Below are 25,545 nucleotides of genomic sequence, written 5' to 3' on the forward strand. Positions count from 1 at the left end.
TATTTAAATAGTTTATGGGGAACATTACCTGACTTTATTTTCTTTCATCATTTATTTTTGAACGAAAACAAGTCAAGGTGTAAAGCTTCGTCAAACCACATTATTACCTAGTTTGATTTTTTTCTTAAAAGTACATCGACAACCGGCCGTTTTGTCACCCTATGTCGGTAACCCTACAAGTGGCACTAAATCAGTCGTAATATGAAGAAATAAGAGGACATGGATAATTAGAAATAAAACACAATTATAAACTACTCAAAAATATAATAAGCATATCACTGGAATATAATAACTTACAATGACACTAAGTCACCGTCATCTCAAGAGTCGTCCATCTTTTATACATCGCACCTTAAAAACCTAAGCTAATATACACATGATGCTTTGTTACTATCGCAAAACTCCTCTTAAAATACACAATGATCTCCACTAGAATCAAGTGAATATAACATGCTTTCGCATATAGACTCCGACTGGGCGACTTTTTTGCAACATTCGTGTCTCAGTGCACGGCGATTTTCCAACGCGAGAAAGAGATAAATAAGAGACAGACGAGTATGGACACCGGACAGAATATTGCAAAAAACTCTTTCCAACTAAATCAGAACTGAACGAGACCGCCATCCCTACTCTATGGCCACCTTTTCACCGTGGTGTCGGTAATGTGATCGGGCTTCAGCGATTTGTTGTACCTCTCCCACATTTTGCTGTACAGCAATTCCAGTCCTTGAGCATACACTTTACAATCGAACAGGGGAGAGGTAGATCTGGCGGTCCACACTTTGTGCCTCATGGCCTTTAAGCTACAAAAAGGGTTACATATTACAAATAATTGATAAGAGAATCGAAATGGACTTACTGTTCTTTGTCGGTTCCCAGTTTAATGGCAATATCTTGGTATTCCTGTCGACTTCTGGCGATCAGTTCGGGACATCCCAGAGTATTCAATTGGCTGGCGGCTACTCGTGAAGCCAACGTTTCTCCAGGTAAGGTGACAACTGGAGTACCCGTCCAAAGAACATCCATGCTGAAAGGACCGTCGAAGCTAACGATATGACAATCTTTGACATCCATTTTACTTACCTAGTCGTATGGCCGTTACAAAGAGGTGTGTCTAAACAGACGTCGGCCAATTGACCGCGTCGTACGTGTTCCTCTTTAGCGGCTACGTTACTGAATACAATTCTACTGGGCGGCATTCCTAGCTGCTGAACGGTATTCAAGAGATTGGGCTCGCCGACTGCGGGGAACCTCAACAACCACAACACTGAATTGGGGACGGCCTTCAAAATATTCACCTGAAACAGAAGCCGATTAGTCAATCGCCTGCCAGAGCGCACCCGACAAAATGCACTCACCCACATGTGCAGTGTCACGGGGTCAATTTTATACAACTGATTGAAATTGCAATAGACAACGGCGTCGTCGGGCAAGTTGTACTGTTGTCTCGTGGTGATTACGATACTTTGTGGAACTTCTTCCCCCGTGGCCGCTTTATTATTGGTTTGAGTGGTAGCCAGTCCGTTCTGGACCAGAACTCCGTTCAATGAAGTTTGTACTTGGCCGGAAGCGATCATGTTTTCGATTGGGGTAGTTGTGGGTAATTCCGCTACTTTCAAACTAATTTCGACTGGCTTCGCCGCTTTAACTATTTCCTTCACTTCCTTGACTTCTGTATTTTCAACTAGAGGCGACAGATCGGTCGCGTTAATGATGGCTACATTGTCGGCCAAACCCGCTCCGCAACCGCTCCGGTCGGACACGATCAGCCTCTCCTTCAGATGGGGGAACATCTGTTTATGATCTCCAACGAAATATGTGTACGGCATGTACGCGAGTTTCTCGCTGTACTGACTGGCCAGTTCCAAGGGAGAAGTAACAACGTCCGTGATCAAATAGTCCATGAAACTAGCCCCGCTAGTACCCGGATATCCTAACCACATAACCTGGATGGGGGCCGGCCTTAGTGCGAATATTTCGTTTCTGGCTCCCTTGGTGTACCCGTTCATGTTTACCAAAATATGAATTTCGTCGGCGTAGATTCGATCGGCCGCTTTGCCGTTGCACGGCTCGGAGGAGAGATCGATGAAATGCTCGCATTCTCGGGATATTTTACTTCTGAAAGTGGTTCCGTCGTCCTGGCTGAGCGCGTAACAAAACACTTCAACCTATAAACAAAAATTTAATTTCATATTAACAATTCAAATTGTGTAGTGTTGAAGGATACTGACCTTTAACCGATCGTGTAATCCTGGCACCGACTGCATCAGATGAGAAGTGGGATGATTACCAAAGTCACTGCTCACGTATCCGATCCTCAAACGTCCTTTTAACTCTGTGGAAAATCGGTATGGCGGTTTATGAAGAACGTTGATCTTCTCCAAACACAGATTAGCATGTCTCGTAGCTATGGCCTAAACACAATGTAAAAAGTATGTTGGTAGTGGCACAAAACTAGCCTATTTTACCTTTCTAAATTCGTGGGACAACGGATATAACATAGAGTGATGAGGATGAACCGATGGCAAGCGGTTCTTGTCCAACTGATCCGCAACTATATTAACCAACTTCTTCATTCTTACGTCGTAATCTGACCAATCGCATACGATTTGCAAACAGTGTGCCAAATTACAATAAGCATCAGGGAAATCTGGTTTGAGCTTCAAGGCAGTACGATAAGACTGAATGGCTTCGGGAATGTTTCCGGAATCCTTATGGATGCTAGCCAAATTGCTATGAGCGTCCGCAAACGCGGGGTTAATCTGGATTGCTCGAGTGTAACACTGCAACGCCCCAGCCACGTCCTGCATTTCTTTTAAGGTATTTCCTACAATCGGGACTCAAACATTGGTTATCGATCATATTTGGAATCATTATCACTTACCCATATTTGAATAAGCATCAGCAAACGTGGGCTGGATCCTAATGGCTTCTTTGTAGTGCATTAAAGCCTCGTTAAGTTTACCTTGTTGTTGTAATACTGATGCTAGATTACTATGAGCAGCGGCGAATTCCGGGAATACCTCTAAAGCCTTCAAGTATAAACGTGTTGCTTCTTCGATAAAGCCTTGTTCTCTTTTAATATTGGCCAAGTTGTTGAGGGAGTCCGCATGACTGGGACACAACCTCAGAGCCGTATTGTAACATTCTTCCGCTTCCGACACCTAAATGGGGAGAAATCGCGCGAATTAGATTTCATCATAGAAAACTCTCTTCTGACACATCCTTACCTGGCCTTTTTCTTTAAGCGCATTAGCGAGATTACAATAGGCATCAGGAAAGTTTGGTTGCAACTCAATGGCCCTTCTATATGTGTCAATGGCCAAATCGATTAGTCCCTGCTCGTAATAGACGCAGGCCAAATTTCCGTGAACCACCGCATTATTCGGGGCCAAATTAAGCGCCCGTAGATAAGCCGCTACCGCTCTGTCGAAGAAAATTACGATAAAAATGTAAAACGGATATTACCAGGAGCTATACAAAATATAGTACAAATAACCTTAACCTGGCTACCAACGATGAACTAATAATCAAATTTAAGCAATTTAATATAATTGTATAAAAGGTAAACAATTAAAATTGAGACAAAAATATTTTTCATCACATGTTCCCTATTTTTTGGGATACATGACCGATATCACATTATAAGAGAATTGTGGATGATAAAAAAACAAATCAAAATAGATAAGAAATCAAATAGTGTAACTAAGCTTTATAGATTCCCGGGAAACAATGGTCGGGATAAATGAAAACAAGTAATATTCTAAGTGTTCGCATTCCTAAATGAAAAAAAAATCGATTGGCCGTCTAGACGCTCATAAAACTATATAAAACGTCTAGAAAAGAAGAAACAAGCATTTCGCGAGGGCGATGCAATATTATTTTTGGGGAATACGCAAAATAGTGAACATTGTCATTGGATCGATATTCAATAATTTCTTGGATATCACTAAAAAATTAAAAACTTTTCAATTCAATGGCTGTTTTGTTGACGAGTGGTCTAAATATAAAAAAGGAAAGATGATTTAAAACATTGACAGTCTGTATTTTATCGTCTGAAGCGTTAACAGCGATTTGTGATAGTCGGTTCTCATTTCCGGATATTAAAATATTAAAATCTATACGTCTTCGCAGACAAGATAGAGGCGTTGCCCTGTTAGCGACGAGTTATAATAAATGTATGACGTCAAACGAGAGGAGAATTTAAGAAATCTGAAGTGGAAAATCTGTGAGTGTGTTGCAACAGTAAATATTTTTAGTCTTTGTTGAATGTTTCGACGCTTACAATATCGAATATATAAAATACACATTACTTTATTTATTGGGTATTAAAAGTTCTTTAAATTTTAAAGAACAACGAAACAAGCCGTCCGTTCCTGGCTAGTTTACTTTAAAAAGATTTATTTTTGGAATACTTTTCCCGGTCGTAGTCGGTGTAGCTCATAAAGATTTTCATACGGAATGCTTTGATTTAGAGATATTACCGGAGACCTTGGAAATTTTATTAGCGAATGGCAAAAATAGAATATTATATAATTTTGTCCACCTACAGTAACTGACAACGAGAATATATTTTTTGTACTTTTCCAAAGTACGTAAATCATCATCGACGAGATAAGATCGATAAGGACCTTTAAAATTATTATAGTACGGGACTTGTGCCAAAAAATATGTTGCTAACTAGCATGTAGCCAAAACTTTCTAACGTCGTTGTTTTTTTTTAAATTGTTTGAAAAAATGATGCGGTCACTAGCAACCTACGTTTCCATTTCATTCATTAAAAAGCAAAACAACGTGCATTCGTCAACACCTCTAGCACGTGCTTTACGATAACTAATATCGTACAGCTCTATGGAGTGATATAGATTTAATGAATCCCTCAACGAGACAGTCCACAGACGACCCACCTCTTAACCTGTCTTTTGACCCAGGCCCCGCATCCGGAGGTCTGATCCGTCGCAGCTTCCCAAGCAGGCTCCGGGATGCGTATAACCGTATACACCACCACGCACTGCAAATCCATCTCGTCGACCAGGGGGGCCCCGTTGGCATTGTCGTTGTGCACGTATTTAGCGCGTGCCAAACGTCACCTGGAACAGCCCGACGACACGTCCATCGCGAGCATCGGAACGGCGCCGACTGAGAGGAGACGTCGAACGACGCGGGCGTCCGAACGCCCGCCGCAGGGGAAAGGGCCGGGGCCCGCCCCTCCGTTCGGCAAGTTTTTACGCAGAAAAGAAACTGAATTTCAACCGTTCATCTTAACACGTGTAAAGTCACGCTGATACAATAATCAGAAAATGTACGAAACAGTCTTCGATAGAAACATCCAAACGGTATGGAACATATTTGCCCAATTAGGTAAAAAAAATAACGTAAGTCATTTATCATTTCGTTGTTAGTATTGGGACACAAAAAAAAAATGAATATACTACACAATACACATTCGCAGTCGTGCTCTGGAAAGCTGGTAAATATGGTTATAAAATTGTTGGGGGGCGACTTGCAATTTCTCCCAAGAACATAGTGAAGAAAAAAGCGCGCGCGTGCCATTCATGTTTAGTTTAATGATATTCTCTCCCCCGCTCCACTGTTTCGAGAAAAACAAATTTGAACGAAACTGAAATTACAGGCGATTGGTTCTATTTTTAGCGAATCTATTAAAATTAGCGACTTAAGTCACTTTTTTTTAATTAACACACAAATTTAAACATTTGGCATACTTCCAAGACAAACAGAAATTTGCGTAAATAATTAATTTCATGTACCTCAAAGAGAATTTGTTAATATAAATTGAAACTCTTATCTGATATATATAGTGACTTTTTGTAACAATTATGGTAATTTCTGGCCGACAGATGAACAAAGTCTCCTATACAGTCAGCTTTAGATCATTACAGACTGGAACAACTATTAACTGAATAAAGAAAGACGCTGCCTTTTGATTAGGTTCGAACTGTTCATTACGAATAATTCCTTCCCACTACAATTATTCACTTACATACAATCCACTACACGCTTAGCATCATCTTCATCGACGTCAATTTGTGACTGCTTGTGAAAAAGAAGCCTTCGACCACGATCTTTTTCGCGTCGCATTATTCTATAATACAGGTATGGAACTTCTTTTAGTTCCTGATCTTATGTAAACGGTTCAAAACTATTTTATAATGTATTAACCTACCCGTCTTCTTTACCTTTTCGAAGTAAAAAAGAAACAAAATAAAGGAAAATTATTTTCTGGAACATCCATTTCCAAAGCGTAATAATTTTTGACTGAGTAAACGAATGGAGCTACTTGTATTTGAAATATTCTATTGAATATAAAAAGTTAGCGATTATTTACGATAGATACGATTATTTATTGGTTAAAACCGAAATTACTTTTTTTCCAATCTAGCATCAAATTCTTACCTGTCGAAAATTCTTGCTTCTTTCAAGACATTTCCCAGGTTAATATAGGCATCTAAGAAGTTTGGATCCAGTGCCACGGCCTTCTCGAAATGATGGATAGCTAGCCATATCTCCCCTTGGGCGTTAAACACACACCCTAAGTTGCTCCATGCCACCGCAAAATCAGGCCTCGTCTCTATGGCCTTCAAGTAGCAAGCCTGTGCATAGGGTGAATCCACAACGGAAAAAAGAAAACAAAAATGCCCTGATTAGTCGAAGAAAATGCAATATGACCGAGAGTGTATATTGGACTCGCTCTTGCGCCTTGGTTGGTCGTCAACGCTTCGTTAGCCGAGGAAATCGTCGAATTTTGGGGAAAGGGGTAGCACCAATCGCAAATGCTTAAAAATACGCAAACGCCAAATAGGAGCAAGAAGAAACTCGTCGTAGAGAATTCGGTTAGATGGTACATTCTCCATTCACCCGAACCGCCTACGAACGGTATTGTTACGCTTTTTAAAGTTACAAGAAAACGTTACTATACAGAATGAACAGCAAGTAACTGGCCCAGAAAATTGCACCTTGAAAACTAATTGTGAATGTAATTAATAATTTTAAAAAAACAGGTTAGCGATAGCCATTCCATTTGTGTTCAAACCGTAATCTTTACGCAACGCGCCATTTTCCACAATTGTACGCTTGTGCGCTGAAATGAACTGAAAAAAAAACGACCATTATCGATGTTTCTTCGGCAAATCTGTGAACCCGAAAGACTAACATCCACATTACGCCGAGCGCCATCTTAGGTAGGGCTAAAGAGACATCGAATATGAACTCAAGAGACAACACTATGGTGTTTGCCTCTCTCTCGCACACTGCCAATGTTTACTTTACCTGCTCTCATTACACAGGGCCTTTAGAAATCATAGCGCCAATGGAGTAACAAAGCGCCGCTGATAGTCGTCGTTATGGAATAACCTGTCATTCAACAGCACAACCAAACGGTTAAATATGAGTATAGTAATCGGTCAAAAAGTAATATCGTTGGCCTTACTAGCTACGGCTTGTAGAAAAAAGACCTTGAACCTGTAGTTCTCACCAATCATTAAACTATAGCTAATTATAAAAACCATCTGATCACCTGCAAACAGCAGAAATGTCATTATTCAGTTTAAGTATAAAACAGATGAGCTAATGGTGAAACTCATTCGAAGGGCTTTTTCACACATTGATGGAGACATAAAATATTAATGAACCATGGACGAGATACTACATAAAGAAACCTGAAATATTTTAACTTTCACAAATTTAACAAACTGTACCGCAAACATTAATCATCCATCTAAAGGATTTACTTCCTCTGATTGTGTTCACATTTCAAACATTTACCGACTTTGTCTTGTTTTTATTTCAAGCAAAATTAGTGTTTTGAAGAAGGGGAGAAAACCCTTTACAATATATACAAATATATTTATGATATGGTACATAATCGACAGAGCCAGATATGCCGTAATGTAAACTAACGACTTTTATGCAACCTTTTTTTCAAAATACCTCTAAACAGTGTTTCGTGGCATAATAGTGTTAGCAACGAAAATGAGAATGAAAAAAAAAGGAAGTAACAAACTTAGAAAATATTACGTTTTGGCTATTCAGAGACACGTAAATAGTAGCAAATAATGTAAATGACAAGTCAGTGACAGACAATGAGAAAACAAACAAGAACAATCTCAACAATGACCCAAAACGTGAAAAACTGGGATGCTTAATGACGACATTAACTCTTACCAATTTGTGAACATTTCCTCCACAGAAAATTTACTAAAGCAATGCTTGGGCGGCAATGTTAGGTTATGACAAGGCACTAGCAAAATTTTTAACACGACAGTTTGTGTGTTTCAGCTCCAGTTAGATGGAGCAACATGATTCCTGGCATGATTCTTGGCATCGGGGTAGATGAAAAATGTAAACATTTCAGATTTGATTGAGATTTGAAAATTTGAAACAAAATAGAACATTCTATCAAATGCCTTAACAATCGTTCAAACTAACAAACGTTTCAAATTTTATACGTGTACACCGGAAAATAGACTCCAGTAAAATAATATAAAAAAGTTAGATGACACAATTATTTCATCACATTATAAAAACTTTTAAGGTTACCCCCCTTTAACTTAGAAAACCAATTTTTAAATATTCAGGAGGTTTTGCAAGAACCCCGAGCAATAAATATTTAAAGGTAGTCTGTCATGATCAAACAACTGCTTTAATTTTAAGTTATTAAAATAGAAAACTGTAACATAATGATAAAAATGGGAATGATTAAGTTTGGTAACAGTTTGCGATAGAAATTAAAAAGTATTTGATCTTGCATTTCTACAATTTGTTCAAAAAAAATTTACGCCACAACGCCCATTGTTGCAACAAATTTCAAAGTAGCCGCAACATGTCTTATGCTACTGTGATGCCTCCTGCAACTTTCCAAGTCACTTTTATGAATATAAATATATATCATGAAAAATTCATATACAACTAACTAAAAAAATTACGCCAAACGTCAAAAATAATTACGCTGCTACTTGTATTTACGCAGAACTCAGAACCCTAATGTACGCAAATGCAAAACTATGATTCTAATGCTGTTTAGAATACTAGATCAAATACTACTACAAATATCAAAACCCAGCGGGCTTTGAACAGGTTCAAAAGAAACTTGTGAATTCATGAGGTTTAAAAAATGAATGATATTACAATATAGAAACAAAACATTTTCGACTTACCTTTGCCTCGTCTAAACGCCCTAAGGCTTTTAGAAGATTACCTAGGTCGCTACGAACACAATAGAGATCCTGGAACAATCAAGTTACCCATGAATAAAAATAACAGCCTTGCGTTACAACAGATGCAAACTTACTGGATTGTACTGTAGAGCTGTAATATAAGCTTGGACAGCCTGTTCCATATCTCCAGCAGCTACTAGAGCTGCTGCTAAATTTATGTAGCCATCAATGAAATCGGGCTTCAGGCGAACGGCATGTCGATAATTGTCCAAAGCCTCTTGCAGCTGATTCCTTTCTTTATAGACATTCCCCAGATTGCTAAAATATAATACCATACAAGCATATAAGCAAGTAAGAAAACATCATTATATCAAATGTACCTATATGCCTCAGCCAATAACGGATTTTGTTTTATCGCCAGAGAACTGAATTGCGCTGATTTCTCCAAGCGGCGACATTGAAAATGAATACTGGAAAGCAGCAATAACACACCTGTGTTTGTTTGATCCTGTCTGAATAATTGCATGCAATGTCGCTCGGCGTTATCATAGTCTGCTGCTTGATATTCTCTATGTGCCAGTTCCAGCAAACCTACAGATAATTCACCTTCGAAATATTTCAATTTTACATGACCAGATAATGTTGTTGACATGTTTAATATTTGGTGTTTATGGCATTGAAGGGAAATGTTATTTAACCGGCGCAACAACAAAGCAAAATTCAATTTCTATAACCAATAATATTTAGAAAAAATGATTATACTGAAATATAACAACGATCAAAAAATACTGAAATTTATTTTAAAGTTGTATCAATACATTGAACATGCGAAGAATAAAAACTTTTTAAAAATGAATCTTAGATTGTGACTTAGTATAAACACTAATAAGTAGACCGTTGTTTAATCTTCATGCACATTGGGTAAACTGTACGAAATTAGAATAAAATTGATTAGATCTTAGAAAATATGGCCGTCAAATCAAAATGGACGCCATCACAAATAGCTATACAACGAAATTACGTTACCATAATTTCTATAAATGGAAATTTACGTAATGAAAAATAACACCCTAAACAAGAAAAAATGAATTAATACTTACCCACTGAATTCATTGGTATGGTATCATTCATTTTAAGTATAACTTGTGTTCCCATAGGGATACCTCCGTTAAGTTGATTTTGTTGACTGACGTTCACAGAGACCGATTGGCCCTGCATATTAATAGAGAACCCTCAATGTCGAAATAATTAACACTTATAATACCATAAATGTATACGCTTAAAAAGTTTTATCTAGCGAAAAGGCCGATTTTTCACTTCCCTGACCAACAGTTAATAAAAATGACAGACACTGTAATTTTCCGTTTCTTACGCCACTAATCAATAACTACTAGATTTAACCAGCCTCACAAACCAATAGAATCATTTCTCGTTGGAGAAAAGAATATCAGACAGAGAAGTACCTGGAGGACTACGTATCTAACAAAGACAAATACAGTCGGACCAAACATACACATACAAATACAATTTGGTTACAATAATATTAACTTTTTTCTGACACTTATATAAACAAAATATATAGGTTTTTACAACAAACACAAATTTTCATTTTTTTACAGACGTGTTTTGATATTAAATATTTGACATATGTTTTGACATATAACCTGTAAAATCGAGTATGTTTATTTATATTTTAATTTTTCCAAATTGAGATATTTTAGATAAGGTAATTAAAAGTACTATTGGGTAAATAGAGAAACTTTTATAAAACACTAAATTAAGTAATTGTTTTACTTGTGCTTACCAGATGAGTGACAACGAAATATCAGGAAATGACTCGGAAAGATCGAATTCAAGCCACGATAATGAAGGTAACAGGGATTCGTCTGAAGATGAACCGGATTCGGATGATAGTTCGGAGATGGACGAAGGAGAATGCGAGACTAGACGTACGGTTTTGATTCAACATGTTCAAGATTTGGAAAACCAATTTAGTTATCTAAGGGAACAACTGTACAGAGAAAGAATGCAGCAAGTGGAGACTCAATTGACTGAAGTAAAAGCTGGAAAATCACCGGATTACCTTATTCCTCTGCAACAGTTGGAAGAACAACGGCGAATTCGTACTGAAGTGGCAGGAATTCTTAGACAATTACGTATAGAAAATATTAACAACTATTATGATGCGGAGAAACAAGCTGCCCTTCAAAACCTTGAAAGTGAAAAAAATCTAGCCAGTGACTATTATTATAGTGAATTGATGGACACTATTAGAAAGTTGGAGGAGGATAAGCAGAATAGTGAAATAACTTGGGGTGAAGGAGGGGAATGGGGCTCTAGGTCTCGTTCTACATCTCGCAAGAAGGCAGTCACAGTATCAGGACCATTTATAGTATATATGCTTAAGCCACAAGATATAATGGAAGACTGGACGATAATTAAAAAAGCATTAAAAAGAACAACTTGAAAAGTTTGTCAGTGCTCAAAATATTAATTTGTTGTTTGACGTGTACAAAAAGCCTGAATTATTTCTGTACTTTTGAGTTATTTTTTGTTTTGAATTATACCGATAATTTTTATGTTAATTTGTTTAAGTTAATGTAAAATATAAATATTTTATAAATATATTTTGTAATAGTTGTCTTTGATATAATACTGTTCTAATTCCAAACTAAAATAATTTGTTGAATACTTTATTCATTATTACAATAAATTATTAATTGTTATCTTTGCATAGCTTATGCTGTTAATCTCTCACGTGGTGCAATAGTGACATCTTCTTGTGCGTCATTTAATTCAAAAATAGGTTCAACTTTGAGGGGCAGTAGGTGCCTAACGGGCTCAATTATAATATCCTTATTTAGAAAAGTAATACCTTGTTCTTGTAGTGTTTGTATATTTATGCCTAATTTCATAGAAATTTTATTAGGCGGGAAAATGATGTGAAGACATTTTTGTAGATATGGAATCAAATCATCTGAAAAACTCATACACAATCTGGTAAAAGCATCCTTGGAACTGTTAGTGAAAGCTTGCTGTTCTTGGGAGTGCAATACTAAAATGGCTTTTGCGATAAACATCAAAGATCTCTCCAGAGAATCCACAATCACATTCACAAGGCCAATAGGTGCACATAATTTAAACTCATTGAATGTCCTCAAAATATTATTGGAATACTCTGCCAATGGATAAAACTCCAGGATACTGTCTGGGGGATGGAGGGGATCGTCATCTTTGTTCTTCCATGGTATGTTTGGTAAATTTTTATTGATCAGTGTAAAGTTCTCAATGCTCTTCTCGAAAACACATGTTGCTCTGTTGATGGAATTTTGGAAATTTTCACGTATTTGTTTGGTAAAAATTTGAATCAATAATGGTCTAAAGTCACAGCCAACTTTACTGAAAGACGCTCCAAAATACATGCACTGTTCTAAAAAGGTGTCCACTGAATTTGCATATTTCAAATCTTCTTCTAAAGTTGACAAAAAATCTGTAATCTTTAAATAAATCCTAGGTATATATTTAGTTAAACAGATATAAATTACTTACCTTATCATTTATCCAAGTATAAAATATGCTGTTACTGTTATAGTTATTTTTCAGTGAACTCATTGGAAGCAAATCCTCATCATTAAAAATAGCTTTATACTGAGTTATAATATTAAACAAATTGACTCGTGTAAGTTCTATAGTTTTTTTCAGGTGATGACTATCTGGAAATTGATAACTGATAACTAATTTGCCATATAACAGGACTAAGTATATATTACAATCTTCTTTAGGAATATATTTTAAACATTGTTCCAACCAATGTCCTCTGGCTTGCAAAAATTTCAGTTTTAATTCCAATTCTGTAAAAAACTCCATTCTCCTTAAATGACCCACAATCTGTAAGCATTTTGGTAAAGATAGATCCTGTTTTAGTTGAGAAAGTAATTGATGCAGCAAATAATACCAAGATCGATTAACATCTTTAAGGATATCCTAAAACACAAATGTAACAAATCAAACAAACATAACATTACCGTACTTGAAATATTTTAATATCGCTGAATTTGCCACATAATTTCCGGACGTATGTCGCCAACTCTAAAGCATCTTCATATAGACCATCATTGATAAATGAATTCATTAACTGAGGCAGTTCCAGAATTTCCAATAATTGGGCATTTCGTGTGAGTGTTAAGGAGTTTAATTTTCTTAAGTGACTTATCTGACTGGTAATTTCACTGAACTTAGTACAATTTTCTTGGAAACAGGGTATGTCAACCAACAATTCATTAAGTGTACTTTCAATAGTATTAAACTGACTGAAAAGGTCTTTAGAACATTCAGCTGTTTCAATAAATGTTTTATAATTTGTCACGGCTAAATCTTGTGTTTGGTCTTGTATATTATTGTAGTCCTCTTTTAATCGATTAGGTTCTTTTGAAAGATCTTCCACTTTATAGCCACCGATTTTAGATAAATATTTTTTGAAATTTTCGTCATAAATCCATTCATCTAAAAACAGTCAAGATATTAAAGCAGTAAGCTAAAACTAAAATAGTTGTAATTTATACTTGGCAAACCATCCGGAAAAGTTAGAGTTAACAATTTTACTTTCTCTTCATCCATGGTTATTCTATTTCTTTCCTACAGTAATAATTACCCTAATTAATATTATAAAAAAGCTCATTGAATCTGTTTACAATCCAGACATAATGCATCACAGTTCCGTCAGGCGCAGGCGCATACTTAGAATAGCCCACCTAAAATAATAATGCGCCTGTGTCGGGCGGACCCTGATGATTTTAGATTGCTTATGGAACAAGGCTTATGAAAGAAGATAGAAAATCAGCTGTTTATCTGTCATACTGGGAATTGTACACGTGTTTGATTAAGCCTTCGACGTTTGTTCATCTACCTCCAAGGATTTGAGTCAATCGAGACCTTGGGGAAAATTGAAAACCACGATCAGTTTATGATAGTATTGCGTCAGACGAATCTCGTGTGTTCAAGTCTAGGTTAAGTTTGAAGACTGTTCCATATTTTTAGTTGCAAATATTAAAGGATATGTCGACAAACTCTAAAATGTCTTTGGAGCGCCAAATCAGAGAGCAAGGTGATTTAGTCAGAAAATTGAAAGTAGCCAAAGAAAGTAAAGATAAGGTAAGAGGACTCTTGTAATGTTTCATAGACTTTATTCATATCAATGAATTGGCATTTGTTAATTGTTACATACATTGTATGTTCCTTGTACTTTAGGGTACAAATGGGCTTTCACTAGTCATGAATTTCCTCAAAGAAGACAACCTATCTTGTCTAAATGAATATCTATCAGATAATAGTTATATATGCCAGTATCAACCAACAACTGCTGATAAAAACATGTTTGAATACATAAAAAATATACCACTTAACAATTATCATCATTTAACGAGGTGGTATAATCATATTTCCAGTTATACAAATTCAGAAAGATCTGATTTTGTTGATTCTAAATCAGATAACTTAAAAATCCTGATAGATCATCTTTTTAACATTCAGGTAAATTTAATATTACTTTTTTCTTTTGAAGTGTTGAAACATTGTAAAAAAAGAAAGTAGAATGGGCTTGTGCACATTTTCCCAACTGCTGTGGCAACCAAGGGTGATCAGTAGGGCAATTTGTACAAACTTTGCTTTATTGAGACCACATCAGGTCAGTGAAAACTTTTTTATTTTTTTGTTTTTTGTCTTGGCAATTTTCTTAATGGGCAGTTGTGTAATCAGTTTTGTAGAAATTTACTTCACTGTCAGGTTTCATAAAATTTTTTATATATCTCAACAGACCAAATCAAGCTTGCATAATATAGAATAAAAATTAATTTAGCTTCATGTTGGTTTTCACTTATCTGATTATTTGATCTTTCTTTCTAAACATTAGAGAACACTTACATTGTGATGTAAGCAGTACTTCGTTTATCCTTACAGATTGACCAAGAAGTTAAAAAGCTTCTGGAACTAAAGGCACAAGCTCAAGCGCTCGCCGGTCACAATGACGAAAACCCGGTTAATCAAAAATTTACCCTTAAAACTCCAAAGGGCACCAGGGACTTTTCTCCTGAACAGATGGCTTTAAGGAACTCTGTGGTCGGCAGAATTACTTCCATATTTAAAAAACACGGAGCGGTAACTATAGACACGCCGGTTTTCGAATTAAAGGTAAAACTAATTTTAAGGTCCTATTTAAGTGTTTTTCCAAATTTATGTTGAAGACTATATAATTAAAAACAATTTGGCCAATTAGTTATCTGTATTTATAATTCTTATATGTCAACTAATTAATTTTATAAGATGTTCTTAAAATGTGTCCCATTTGTTTTCAAAATATTTGATAGGAAGCTTTAACTGGGTTAGGTTGATAAGAATTATTTTGAAAATGTGATTTAAAAGAGATGTATTATTGCATTTTTGAGAAGAGTTTTTTGTTACACCATTTTAGCCGTGTTCAGTGAGAGGCAAAAATTCGCGACTAACATCACGATTGTAATTATTTTATTTTTAAATATATCTTATAAGTTAAATCGAGTTGACTTGGGATATAATAGTAATAATGCAATTTTTTCAATATAGGAGGTACTTACTGGAAAATATGGAGAAGATTCCAAGTTGATTTACGATCTTGCCGATCAAGGCGGGGAAATCCTTTCCCTTAGATATGATCTCACTGTACCTTTTGCCAGATATCTGGCGATGAATAAAATTAGTAACATTAAGAGGTATCACATAGCTAAGGTGTATAGAAGGGACAATCCGTCAATGACCAGGGGTCGATACCGCGAATTTTATCAATGCGTGAGTATACAATTCATCATTCAGTTTAAATAAGAAATAGTTCAATTTTACTATAGGATTTTGATATAGCCGGCTCGTACGATCCTATGTTACCTGATGCTGAATGCATTAAAATAGTTTGTGAAATTTTGGAGGCTTTAGAAATTGGTCCATTTGTGGTTAAAGTGAATCACAGATCGCTTTTGGACGGAATGTTCGAGGCGTGTGGGGTCCCCAGCACTAGCTTTAGAAGCATATGTTCGGCAGTCGACAAATTGGACAAGGTAAGAATTTGCTTTCTGCTATATGAAATATTTTATAATACAGGATGTGCGTGTTTTAGTCCCCATGGAATGAAGTGAAAAAGGAAATGGTGGAAGAAAAAGGCCTTGCCGAAGATGTGGCCGATAGAATCGGAGAATACGTAAAATTGAATGGTAAAACTGAATTGGTGAACAAATTGCTGAACGATGAGAAGTTGTCGAAAAATAAAACCGCCGTTACCGGTTTAGAAGCGATCCAGTTGCTCTTTAAATATTGCGATATATTCACCGTCACCGACAAAGTCCAGTTCGATCTTAGCTTAGCCAGAGGTTTAGACTACTACACCGGAGTCATTTATGAAGCAGTTTTGCTCGGAGGTATATCCACCATTGATCTTAGAAAGAAGTTGTGGATAAAAATTAATAATCTTTCCTTCCAGACACCGCCAAAGGGGAAGACGTTTCTGTAGGTTCAGTAGCGGGCGGTGGTCGTTATGACAATCTAGTCGGCATGTTTGACGTTAAAAAGAAACAAGTTCCCTGTGTCGGTGTTTCTTTGGGCGTCGAAAGGTAAGGTATGACAAAGTAACCAACTCTGCAGGTTATCTTTAATGAATACTCATTCAGATTATTCGCGGTGATGGAACAGAAACTACAAGCGGCAAATCGGAAAGTCCGAACGACAGAAGTCGATGTTTACGTCTGCACAGCCCAAAAGGATCTGGTAGAAGAACGTTTGAAACTATGCAACGAACTTTGGGAGTACGATTTTAAGGTACTCGAATGCGACAGACCTTTTAGGAGGTTTTATTTTGTGTTTTTCCGTGTTATAGGTCGAGTATTCATATAAAAAAAATCCAAAATTACTTGCACAGCTACAATATTGCGAGGAGAACAGTATTCCCTACGCAGTGATCATCGGCCAGTCTGAAATCCAAGAGGGAATAGTAAAGTTAAGGAACGTTGTGTCTCGGGAAGAAGTCGCCGTGAAGAGGGCTGCACTCGCTGAAGAATTGTCCAAACGTTTAAATGATCTTAACATAAATGGTACTGTACCGATTTAGTATTAAAACAATGAGATGATAAAAAATGAAATGAGAATATCTTTATTTATTTTTTATTTATATTATACACGTTATCTGTCACCAGTGATCTTCAATTAATCAGTTTTTTGCAATTGTTGGCTGAGATTATCGCCCCTGTTTGTTATTATTTACTACCCTGATTTATTCTAAAAATAAATGTATCAATGCAACTGTAGTATTATTTAAAATTATTCCTTTCTGTACCAGGTTCTAGAAAATCATGGTCCTTAAGAAATAATTTTGAAACAGGCTATATTGTTTGGAGTAAAAATACATTAATACATATGAGAAATTATTTTATTTTATCAAATATTTCTAGTAATAGTAAAATAAGTTATAATAAGTAGCGAAATATTGTTCAATTAATAAAATATTCCGCACCATCTAAAATATTACGGTTGTATACGTCATCATTTTCAAATTCATGGTTCTGCTCAATTAGTCGTTGGACGTTTGCAGCTGATGGATTCTCTTCTTCAAATAAATACCTGTGAAATGAAAATGTGTTACATTAAACTAAAATATGCCTGTACATTTTTTTACTTATTTTTAGGTGAATTCTCTTGTTGAGGGAAAGTATAAGAGTTTCTTTTAGCGGCGACGCCTCTGCAGCCAATGGAATGAACATATCTTCTGTAAAATAAAATAATAATGTATTAGACAATAGTCATATATCCAAAATATTTTGCTTACCGGCAACATTGAGGAAGAGGTGAACAGGCTCTTCTTCTGGTGGGTCCAGCTTCACTTAATAACAAAACCATAAAAAGCACAAAAAGAATAAAACATTTTACTTTTAAGTTAGTACAGTTCATGATGTACGTTTGATATCAAATCTGGAGGATGGAAGTACTAGGGGATGCGGTGTCTTTATATATGGTTTTCATGTCCTGCGCCTTAACAGACCCAAGGAAAATAACTTGTTTGTCTTTGGATAACTTACGACTATTCCTGAGGAAACGTTCTTAATTGTGCGGATTAATGAGAATCGATTCATTAAATTCGATTGTTAGGGTCTGAATGATACAAGAACTTGTGACATATTTATGTATATATTTAATTTAATGGCGTTTAATTCGCCGATTTGACTAAGTACACGGAAATTGAAATTGTAATGTAGATTTTCAGAATAATTAATGTAGTGTAAACTACTCTATATAAAATTAAACATGTAATATAAATAGTTTTATATTAAATAATGGTAAATAATTTATACAGAACAGAAGTTATCATACATAAAATTATCACCAAACAAAATTTATTTAAAACGTTGAAATTCTGAAATAATAATTGGCATATAATAAATATTTATTTCTTGTTTGTTTTTCTGCTATTATTTTTGTTGAATAATATCCAGTTAGTAACGGATAAATATAATTATGCGATGTAAAGTAATATGCTGATAACGTAATGGAAGTATTGTTACTCTATAATTATTGTTTTTATAATATAAAATTTATATATAATTTAAAAATAATTGATATACGCAACCAAACATACACTGCTGGTATCTGGAGCTTTAAAAATATACTAATAATAAATATTAAGGAATAATTATACAGAAAATGTATCTATTAATTTACTTTATAACTTATTTATTAATGAGTACAGCAGTATGAGGGTATATTGTTATATAAATGCTGTTATACTTGTACAATGTAATAATAGATGGAGCCAGTACAACTATATAAATTAGTCTTTTTTGATTGTTTCTAGAATATAAACATTTCATAAAAAATTATTTCTTAGACATTTTTGATGTGACTGAAAATTTGTGAAATTTTTGAAACTGAAAATTGTTGAGTTATTAAAAAAGTAGATTCAACAGAGGGCGCCATATTAATGTTCTTGTCATTTGTGAAATTGGCTTGTCGTTATTGTTCAGTTTTGGATATAAATTTATTTGGATCGAAAAGTATTGCATTTAAGACTGTTTTTAAAAGAACCAAGTATGCCGAAAATTAAGTTACAATCCTCTGATGGAGAGATATTTGATGTCGATGTCGAAATTGCGAAATGTTCAGTTACCATCAAAACCATGTTGGAGGATTTGGGAATGGACGACGAGGAGGAAGAAATTGTACCACTTCCGAACGTAAATTCTGCTATACTACGTAAAGTTTTGCAATGGGCAACGTTTCACAAGGATGACCCACCACCACCAGAAGATGATGAAAATAAAGGTACTATAATGTGATGATGTTATTCTGTTTTAATAACGTTAGTTTCTCTACAGAAAAGCGAACTGATGATATATCATCTTGGGATGCTGATTTTTTGAAAGTCGACCAAGGAACATTATTTGAACTGATTCTTGCAGCCAATTATCTGGACATTAAGGGTCTTTTGGATGTTACTTGCAAAACTGTAGCGAATATGATCAAGGGCAAGGCACCGGAAGAAATTCGTAAAACATTTAACATAAAAAATGATTTTACTGCATCTGAAGAAGATCAAGTCAGAAAGGAGAATGAATGGTGTGAAGAAAAATAAGTTTATACTCTCATGTTGCTTTAGTTTGTTTGCATATTGTTTTTTTTTAATTTGGACATTTGATAATTAATAATTTACCACCATTAGCTTCATTTATTAATGGAGTGTCTTAGTATGTTCAAAATATTTTTGTGTGATTGATGATTAAATTCATATTACCGTACCTTGTTTTTAGTTTGTTCGACATATTCTAATATACAGCTCTGTTGGATTGGCTTCTTTATTATTTCATGTACTGCAGTAATTTACTAAACATAAAAATTGGTATTGATAGTTACAAAGCTTGATATTTTCATCAATATTTAATTACTTATGTGGATGCTTGGTAAAGCGATTGGTAACAAAGATAGTTTGATTTGAAATTCAGAAATGTTTAGAGGAAAATATAAGATTCCAACACTTTTATTAGAGCTTATTTATTAATTAGAGTGTATAGAGGAATAACCATAATGAGTATTGGTAAGACATATAAAGTAATATTAAATAACTATTAAGTTAGATGTGTAATTAAATAGACGATATAGATGATTTCAAAACATGTAAAATATTGGAAAATGAATAAAAAGCTGTTTAATAAGGTTTTTATTTTTGTCAAACAATATAACAAAATACCTTCTATAAAATTGAGAAAAGGACACAGTTATCAAGTATATTTTGATTTGTTATTAAATTTGATTTACTGCAATTAACAATATGCAGACATGGTGTGCTATTAGAAAAGAGCTCACTTCGAAAGGCGTTAAGTCGACATACACTACTTTCCAAGACTTATACTAAATGAAAAAGGTCAGAGTCGGTATAGCTATGCCATTTTCCGATAGATCACGTATCGGTCGCATTCTAACAACCAAAAACCAATTAGCACGCACGCCAAACTTTCTTTTTCATTCCCAACTTTGCGACTGTTTCCTTCCTCATAAACGCTTTGGCGAACATTAATTATAGCCTAAAAATGGGCAAAATATTTATTCTTGGATTCTATTTCTCTTATAAATCTAATTACCTAAAAACCTAGAATAAAAGAACGCTTTTTAAACTAACACTGTCATAATAAATCTACTTAATACTGAATGTTATCACTTTATATTGCATTTGTTGTGCTTACAAATGTTATTTATCTCTTTTAATTTTGTTATTTAACTTAATTTGTAAAATAATTATTGAATTTCATGTACGCGCCACTGAAATGATAATTAAAATAAATACTAATTGTCATTATTGACAACACATTTTAATTGGAAAATGGATCTTGTTGACATAAAGTACATAGACTTGTGTTTATGCCAATCCAATTACATACCAGGAAATACATTTTGCTCTTATTGCAAGAATGCGTTTTAAATATTTGATGTACTTTGTTGTGTAACCGAAATTATCATAAAGTGGCCACATATTAGTATCGTCTACAGAAATCATTTTCGATTCAATGTACGTCCGAAATATGTAGGTAAATTTACTTTCTATACTATTATCAATTCAAACCATGAATCCAAACGATGGCTCACTGGTAAAAGTATCTGGTACGTTGTTTTTGTTGGTTGCCAAATTGATCCTGTATTAAATTGGCCAGGTATATGGATTTAATTCCTTTCCTTAATTAAAACAGGATATTTAACATCTGGCATTAACTATTTCAGTAAAATCGTTGGAAATGTATATATACTGTATCAATTGTATAATTATATGCTTTAATAGTGAAAAATTGAAAAAAAAATTAATCGTATTTATCAATCTTCTTACTACGCGATCTATCATTAGAGTCAACGTATAATTCCAATCAAACTAATGCATATGCATAGAACTAGACCTATTTTCATCGGGCAGCATAGAAAAGGTAAAATCAAATATGGAAAAGAAAAAATAAAATCAAACGACACTCGGTGGGGATAAGAATGACTATCGCGAAGACCATGTTTTGTCTTAGTTCCTTGGCATAGTTCGTTTAGATACGAATTAACATCGATTGGCCTTAAATATTGGACGCGTTTTGATAATAGAGAACGCACCCGGGCGTCGTCGCAGTTTTGACTTCGTGCGATCTGAAATTCGGATAGTTAACGTGCTACTTCCCTTACGTAATTTTTGAGATTATTCAAAATTATCAAGTGAAACATTATCTTTCCAAGATTTCGTGTAAATGCTTGGTAAGTATTTTAAAGGTATGACCATTACGGGACATTAAATTACATTAATTTTTGATGTTTATTATTATTTCTAAATAATTAATAGGGAACAAAATGATTACGATTCTTTTCAAAGCGAATTTATTCATATAAATTTTATATACAGATATATGGTATATGCACCATTTAGTTCGTTCGATGACTTCCTGCCATTTTTTTGTTACATCAAATTTCTTAAAGATCCCTCTATGTGGTTTAGCGATGTAGCAATAGACAGCAACACCTTCCGCTTTACCTATTGATTTATTTCTATTACTATGATCTTTTTGGCACTTTATTTTCGATCCATTAAATTTTCCACCGTTAATTAATATGAAAAACAAATATTTTGCATCTTTCGGTACGTAAATAATCCAATGTTGTTTTGTGCCGTGTTTGATGGTCAAAACAAGCAAACGAATTCTGACACTAACACAATTCTCGACGAGCCCGCTCTACATTGTTCCTTTTGTAGAAGTAAAAAAGTAACATATGATGAAAATGACCTTTTAGAATCTCATATGCATGAAAATGCGATAAGAAGTAACTTAGAAAAGTTTCGTGGGCAGAGGTGGCCGTTATGTCGCCCGCTTGTTGTTTGATATCTTTTGTGAGAAACTTACAAAATATGTCTGATAGCGGTAAAAATGTCAATAATAGAAAATGGAAAACGAATATATCCCACAGTGTTTAGCGATGTTTTATAGTCTTCGTCAGCGTATGGTAAATGGTATTTGTTTATATTTTTTAGGCCATGAGACACAAGTGTAGGTGGAAGGCAACCGTGGCCTTCGTGATGCTTTTGGTGGTTTTCACTCATGGGGATGGCGAGTCGACATTCAATAAACCAGGTATGGTCAAATTCAGATGCGAAACTGAGCGATTACTAGTTAATAGTGTTTTTAGCCACGAAAACTTTGTTCTCGCCACGTATGGACTACGACCAGTGGAAACCTGTAGGCCGAGGAGATCCGCTTAAAAATGATCCCACCTTTGATTACGTGCCGCCAGTTTTGGAACAGGTTCACTACTGGATAGAGCCCGAGTTAAGGACGGCCCAGCAAGCTGAAAGCAAATCGGACGGCGGTCCCAAGACGGAGATGCTGTTGTTGGGTGTGCCCTCCAAGAAACCAGCCATATCCAATCCGGTTGACACGCTCGCTGACAATCGACGGGACTCGGTTTATGACGCTTTTCCAAAGTACCAGGACAAGAACGCTTTCTTTAACGCCAACGGAAACCAAGCGGGTCAACAGTCGAGCTTCTTCTCGTCAGTAACTTCACAAATAATTCCATCCATCATGTCATTTGCGAACAAAATCATGGAGAAGACTCTGCCGAGGCCCGACTATTTCAAAGCTCCGTTCACCGTTTTGATTCCCCCGCCACCGCAGATTACGTCGCGTCCATTACTGAGTCAGTTTTCAAGTCCCGTTTTGAAGACACCAGTGACACATAAGGCCGTTGCCTTTAATCCCTACGCGTCTACCACTCACAATTTTCCACAAACGACCACCTCGGACAGCAGCGGCGTTACCGTGATACCGTCGAATCTCATTTATCACTCTAGTAGCATCGGTAGTCAGAAGGAATTCGAAGTTGCTCCTCCAGTAAGTTGGGAGTTCCCATCTACGACCGAGACGCACAAAGCCCAGTTTAGCCATCAACAGAAACTGACACCACCCAAAACGGTTTCTAGAATTCCGTTCTCATCAAAGGCCAACCCTTCCACCGCCGCTCTGGAAGCATCCAACAGTAATCACAACATAAATTACGTCACCCCGCCGCCATTGAACGAGAACCGAGTGGTGTACAAAGGTCAGGTCAGCGACGACCACGACATGTCGAATACTTATGTCAAAATTGAAAAGCCGCAAGCACAAATGGATCACGTCGGCGTCGACGTAAACAACGCTCCTCCAACAATCATTTACTCGCCGCAAGCGCAGAAACATGTGCCCATAATGAGCCATCACGTCATAAGTCAGATGGAAATCATGAAGCCGCCTCCTATGCCTAAGCACGGCACGTACGCTAGGCCCTATCTCTCCGGAATCTTACAGAAAGAAAAGACGTCGTTCGAGAGTTCCAACTTTATTGGTAGCAGTTCCTCGATCACTAACACTTTCGTTTCCAGTCCGACAGCTTCCCCAGTAACGTTCGCCACCACCACGGAAACGTCCGACAATCCCACCAGCACTAATTCTCTCGCCAGTTCCGCCACCAAATCCGTAACAGAGAATCCCTCAGCTCTGACTACCGACCCGCTGTTCAAACACTACAAGCAGCCGGTGGAACAGGTGCGAGGACCTCCGTACCTCATCATTCAGGGACACTCCAAAGTAAAAACTTACAAACCGGCTAAGCAGAGAAACGGTATCATGGTGCAAGACGGAAACGAAATACCGTACGTCAGAGAGAAGACGTACGACTACAGCGTAAAACATCTCCATGGTTTCGAGCCGAAAAAAGACTTGTTGGACATCTCCGAGCAGATAGCGAACGAGAGAAAAGCGAAAACCGGCCATCTGCAGACACTGAAACACGTAGCAGAAACGGGTTATGGCGCCATTGACTTGGAAGTGAAACCTCTCGAACGATCTGGACAGGACTTGCAAGAAACTGAACTGAGTTTTGGGTATCAAGTGCCTGAAGATGGTTATTCGAATACGGAGATGTACCATCAAGGAATAGTAGAGGAAGTAGAGAAAATGGTTCGCTAACTTGTAAATATGTCTTGTATATGTGATTGTATATGTTATTATTTATTTGTATAATAAAATATCTTTTATATAAAATAATGTTTTGTATTGGCGATATATATGTACCAAAAACGAATTTTTCTTAGGAACGTTATGCTAAGGGAGATTTGATATAGTCAAAGTTTATCTGAAGAAAAAGGCAAAACCTTATATGTATGCATAACAAGTGGTACAATAATTTACCATAGCGCCTCCACCATTTTTATAAAACAGTTTTTTAATAATAACAGGATAGTGTTCACATTTCTTTCATTAAAAGTAATCAACGGTCGAACAGTCGATATAGTGGAGCTTAAGAGTATGAATGATTTAAATTGATTTTAGTTCAATCTAAACATGTTTCTGTCAAAAAAATATTATATCGGTTAGCAGTTTAAAAACAGTGATCGCATTTTCTTATTAGTTAAATATTAAGGGATCTGCTAATTTAAATCTCTAAAACACACTAATGTTTACAGGTTTTACATTCCAGAAATAATGGTTAATGGGCATTTAGGGAATAATGAAAAAGTTTATGCAAAAATATCGTTTGGATACAAATTTTGATTCGATAAACTTCAATATAACATAGAGCTGTCGAAATAAAATTCACGACGAACTAGTAACAAATGTGCATGCAATGGTTACTTCTTTTTTACAAAATGAAACACTTTGACGGTTACTTAATGAATTACGGTTGAATTTCGACCACAGGATGAGAATTACTATATTTGATTATTGTACTTGGGAGGGTTTATATGCATCAATTCGATTTATTCTACAGCAGTTCCCGTTTGACGACGTCCTAACTTTCGTTTTGAACCGAACCA

General features: G+C 35.8%; 7 protein-coding genes across 12 annotated transcripts; 4 read left to right on the plus strand and 3 right to left on the minus strand.

Annotated features, from left to right (window-relative positions):
- Positions 1 to 244: 244 nt before the first annotated feature.
- Positions 245 to 10,652, minus strand: sxc (O-linked N-acetylglucosamine (GlcNAc) transferase sxc). 3 transcript variants are annotated; one of them, XM_076417592.1, is made up of 13 exons: positions 10,274 to 10,652; positions 9,554 to 9,764; positions 9,308 to 9,491; positions 9,174 to 9,242; positions 6,415 to 6,611; positions 3,231 to 3,426; positions 2,885 to 3,164; positions 2,469 to 2,827; positions 2,232 to 2,414; positions 1,359 to 2,168; positions 1,084 to 1,298; positions 860 to 1,027; positions 245 to 803 (listed from the first exon to the last, which is right to left on the minus strand). In XM_076417592.1, the coding sequence occupies exons 1-13, from the start codon at positions 10,389 to 10,391 to the stop codon at positions 632 to 634; spliced, it is 3,162 nt and encodes a 1,053-aa protein (XP_076273707.1). In that variant the 5' UTR covers positions 10,392 to 10,652; the 3' UTR covers positions 245 to 631. The 3 variants fall into 3 exon arrangements, with proteins under 3 accessions (XP_076273707.1, XP_076273705.1, XP_076273708.1); XM_076417590.1 differs by having other exon boundaries at positions 9,554 to 9,779; positions 10,274 to 10,527; XM_076417593.1 differs by lacking the exons at positions 6,415 to 6,611; positions 9,174 to 9,242; positions 9,308 to 9,491; positions 9,554 to 9,764; positions 10,274 to 10,652 and adding an exon at positions 4,908 to 5,179.
- A 107-nt stretch (positions 10,653 to 10,759) lies between these two features.
- On the plus strand, positions 10,760 to 11,798 carry Brms1 (breast cancer metastasis-suppressor 1-like protein). Of its 2 annotated transcripts, none has more exons than XM_076417599.1 (2): positions 10,760 to 10,899; positions 10,981 to 11,798. In XM_076417599.1, the coding sequence occupies exon 2, from the start codon at positions 10,981 to 10,983 to the stop codon at positions 11,638 to 11,640; it is 660 nt and encodes a 219-aa protein (XP_076273714.1). In that variant the 5' UTR covers positions 10,760 to 10,899; the 3' UTR covers positions 11,641 to 11,798. The 2 variants fall into 2 exon arrangements, with proteins under 2 accessions (XP_076273714.1, XP_076273716.1); XM_076417601.1 differs by having other exon boundaries at positions 10,782 to 10,919.
- Positions 11,799 to 11,852: 54 nt separating this feature from the next.
- Cog8 (conserved oligomeric Golgi complex subunit 8) lies at positions 11,853 to 13,903 on the minus strand. The gene is made up of 5 exons (XM_076417598.1): positions 13,736 to 13,903; positions 13,204 to 13,676; positions 12,944 to 13,157; positions 12,723 to 12,886; positions 11,853 to 12,670 (listed from the first exon to the last, which is right to left on the minus strand). The coding sequence occupies exons 1-5, from the start codon at positions 13,788 to 13,790 to the stop codon at positions 11,912 to 11,914; spliced, it is 1,665 nt and encodes a 554-aa protein (XP_076273713.1). The 5' UTR covers positions 13,791 to 13,903; the 3' UTR covers positions 11,853 to 11,911.
- Positions 13,904 to 13,934: 31 nt separating this feature from the next.
- HisRS (histidine--tRNA ligase) lies at positions 13,935 to 17,489 on the plus strand. 3 transcript variants are annotated; one of them, XM_076417595.1, is made up of 9 exons: positions 13,974 to 14,324; positions 14,421 to 14,702; positions 15,129 to 15,359; positions 15,771 to 15,992; positions 16,049 to 16,255; positions 16,315 to 16,612; positions 16,675 to 16,804; positions 16,862 to 17,009; positions 17,068 to 17,489. In XM_076417595.1, exons 1-9 carry the CDS (start codon positions 14,229 to 14,231, stop codon positions 17,296 to 17,298), a joined length of 1,845 nt encoding a protein of 614 aa, XP_076273710.1. In that variant the 5' UTR covers positions 13,974 to 14,228; the 3' UTR covers positions 17,299 to 17,489. The 3 variants fall into 3 exon arrangements, with proteins under 3 accessions (XP_076273712.1, XP_076273710.1, XP_076273711.1); XM_076417596.1 differs by lacking the exon at positions 14,421 to 14,702 and adding an exon at positions 14,734 to 14,856 and having other exon boundaries at positions 13,992 to 14,324; XM_076417597.1 differs by lacking the exon at positions 14,421 to 14,702 and having other exon boundaries at positions 13,935 to 14,324.
- A 109-nt stretch (positions 17,490 to 17,598) lies between these two features.
- On the minus strand, positions 17,599 to 18,279 carry LOC143204792 (uncharacterized). Its single transcript, XM_076417603.1, has 3 exons — positions 18,013 to 18,279; positions 17,863 to 17,952; positions 17,599 to 17,807 (listed from the first exon to the last, which is right to left on the minus strand). The coding sequence occupies exons 1-3, from the start codon at positions 18,132 to 18,134 to the stop codon at positions 17,678 to 17,680; spliced, it is 342 nt and encodes a 113-aa protein (XP_076273718.1). The 5' UTR covers positions 18,135 to 18,279; the 3' UTR covers positions 17,599 to 17,677.
- A 716-nt stretch (positions 18,280 to 18,995) lies between these two features.
- SkpA (S-phase kinase associated protein 1 SKP1-related A) lies at positions 18,996 to 20,390 on the plus strand. The gene is made up of 2 exons (XM_076417602.1): positions 18,996 to 19,502; positions 19,556 to 20,390. The coding sequence occupies exons 1-2, from the start codon at positions 19,271 to 19,273 to the stop codon at positions 19,810 to 19,812; spliced, it is 489 nt and encodes a 162-aa protein (XP_076273717.1). The 5' UTR covers positions 18,996 to 19,270; the 3' UTR covers positions 19,813 to 20,390.
- Positions 20,391 to 21,814: 1,424 nt separating this feature from the next.
- LOC143204787 (uncharacterized) lies at positions 21,815 to 24,746 on the plus strand. Its single transcript, XM_076417594.1, has 3 exons — positions 21,815 to 21,956; positions 22,726 to 22,825; positions 22,881 to 24,746. Exons 2-3 carry the CDS (start codon positions 22,729 to 22,731, stop codon positions 24,695 to 24,697), a joined length of 1,914 nt encoding a protein of 637 aa, XP_076273709.1. The 5' UTR covers positions 21,815 to 21,956; positions 22,726 to 22,728; the 3' UTR covers positions 24,698 to 24,746.
- Positions 24,747 to 25,545: the final 799 nt, after the last annotated feature.

This window comes from Rhynchophorus ferrugineus, unplaced genomic scaffold (assembly GCF_030347505.1).
Source record: "Rhynchophorus ferrugineus isolate W39M unplaced genomic scaffold, kcgeb_rfMv2 rfM11, whole genome shotgun sequence".
Lineage (NCBI taxonomy): Eukaryota > Metazoa > Arthropoda > Insecta > Coleoptera > Curculionidae > Rhynchophorus > Rhynchophorus ferrugineus.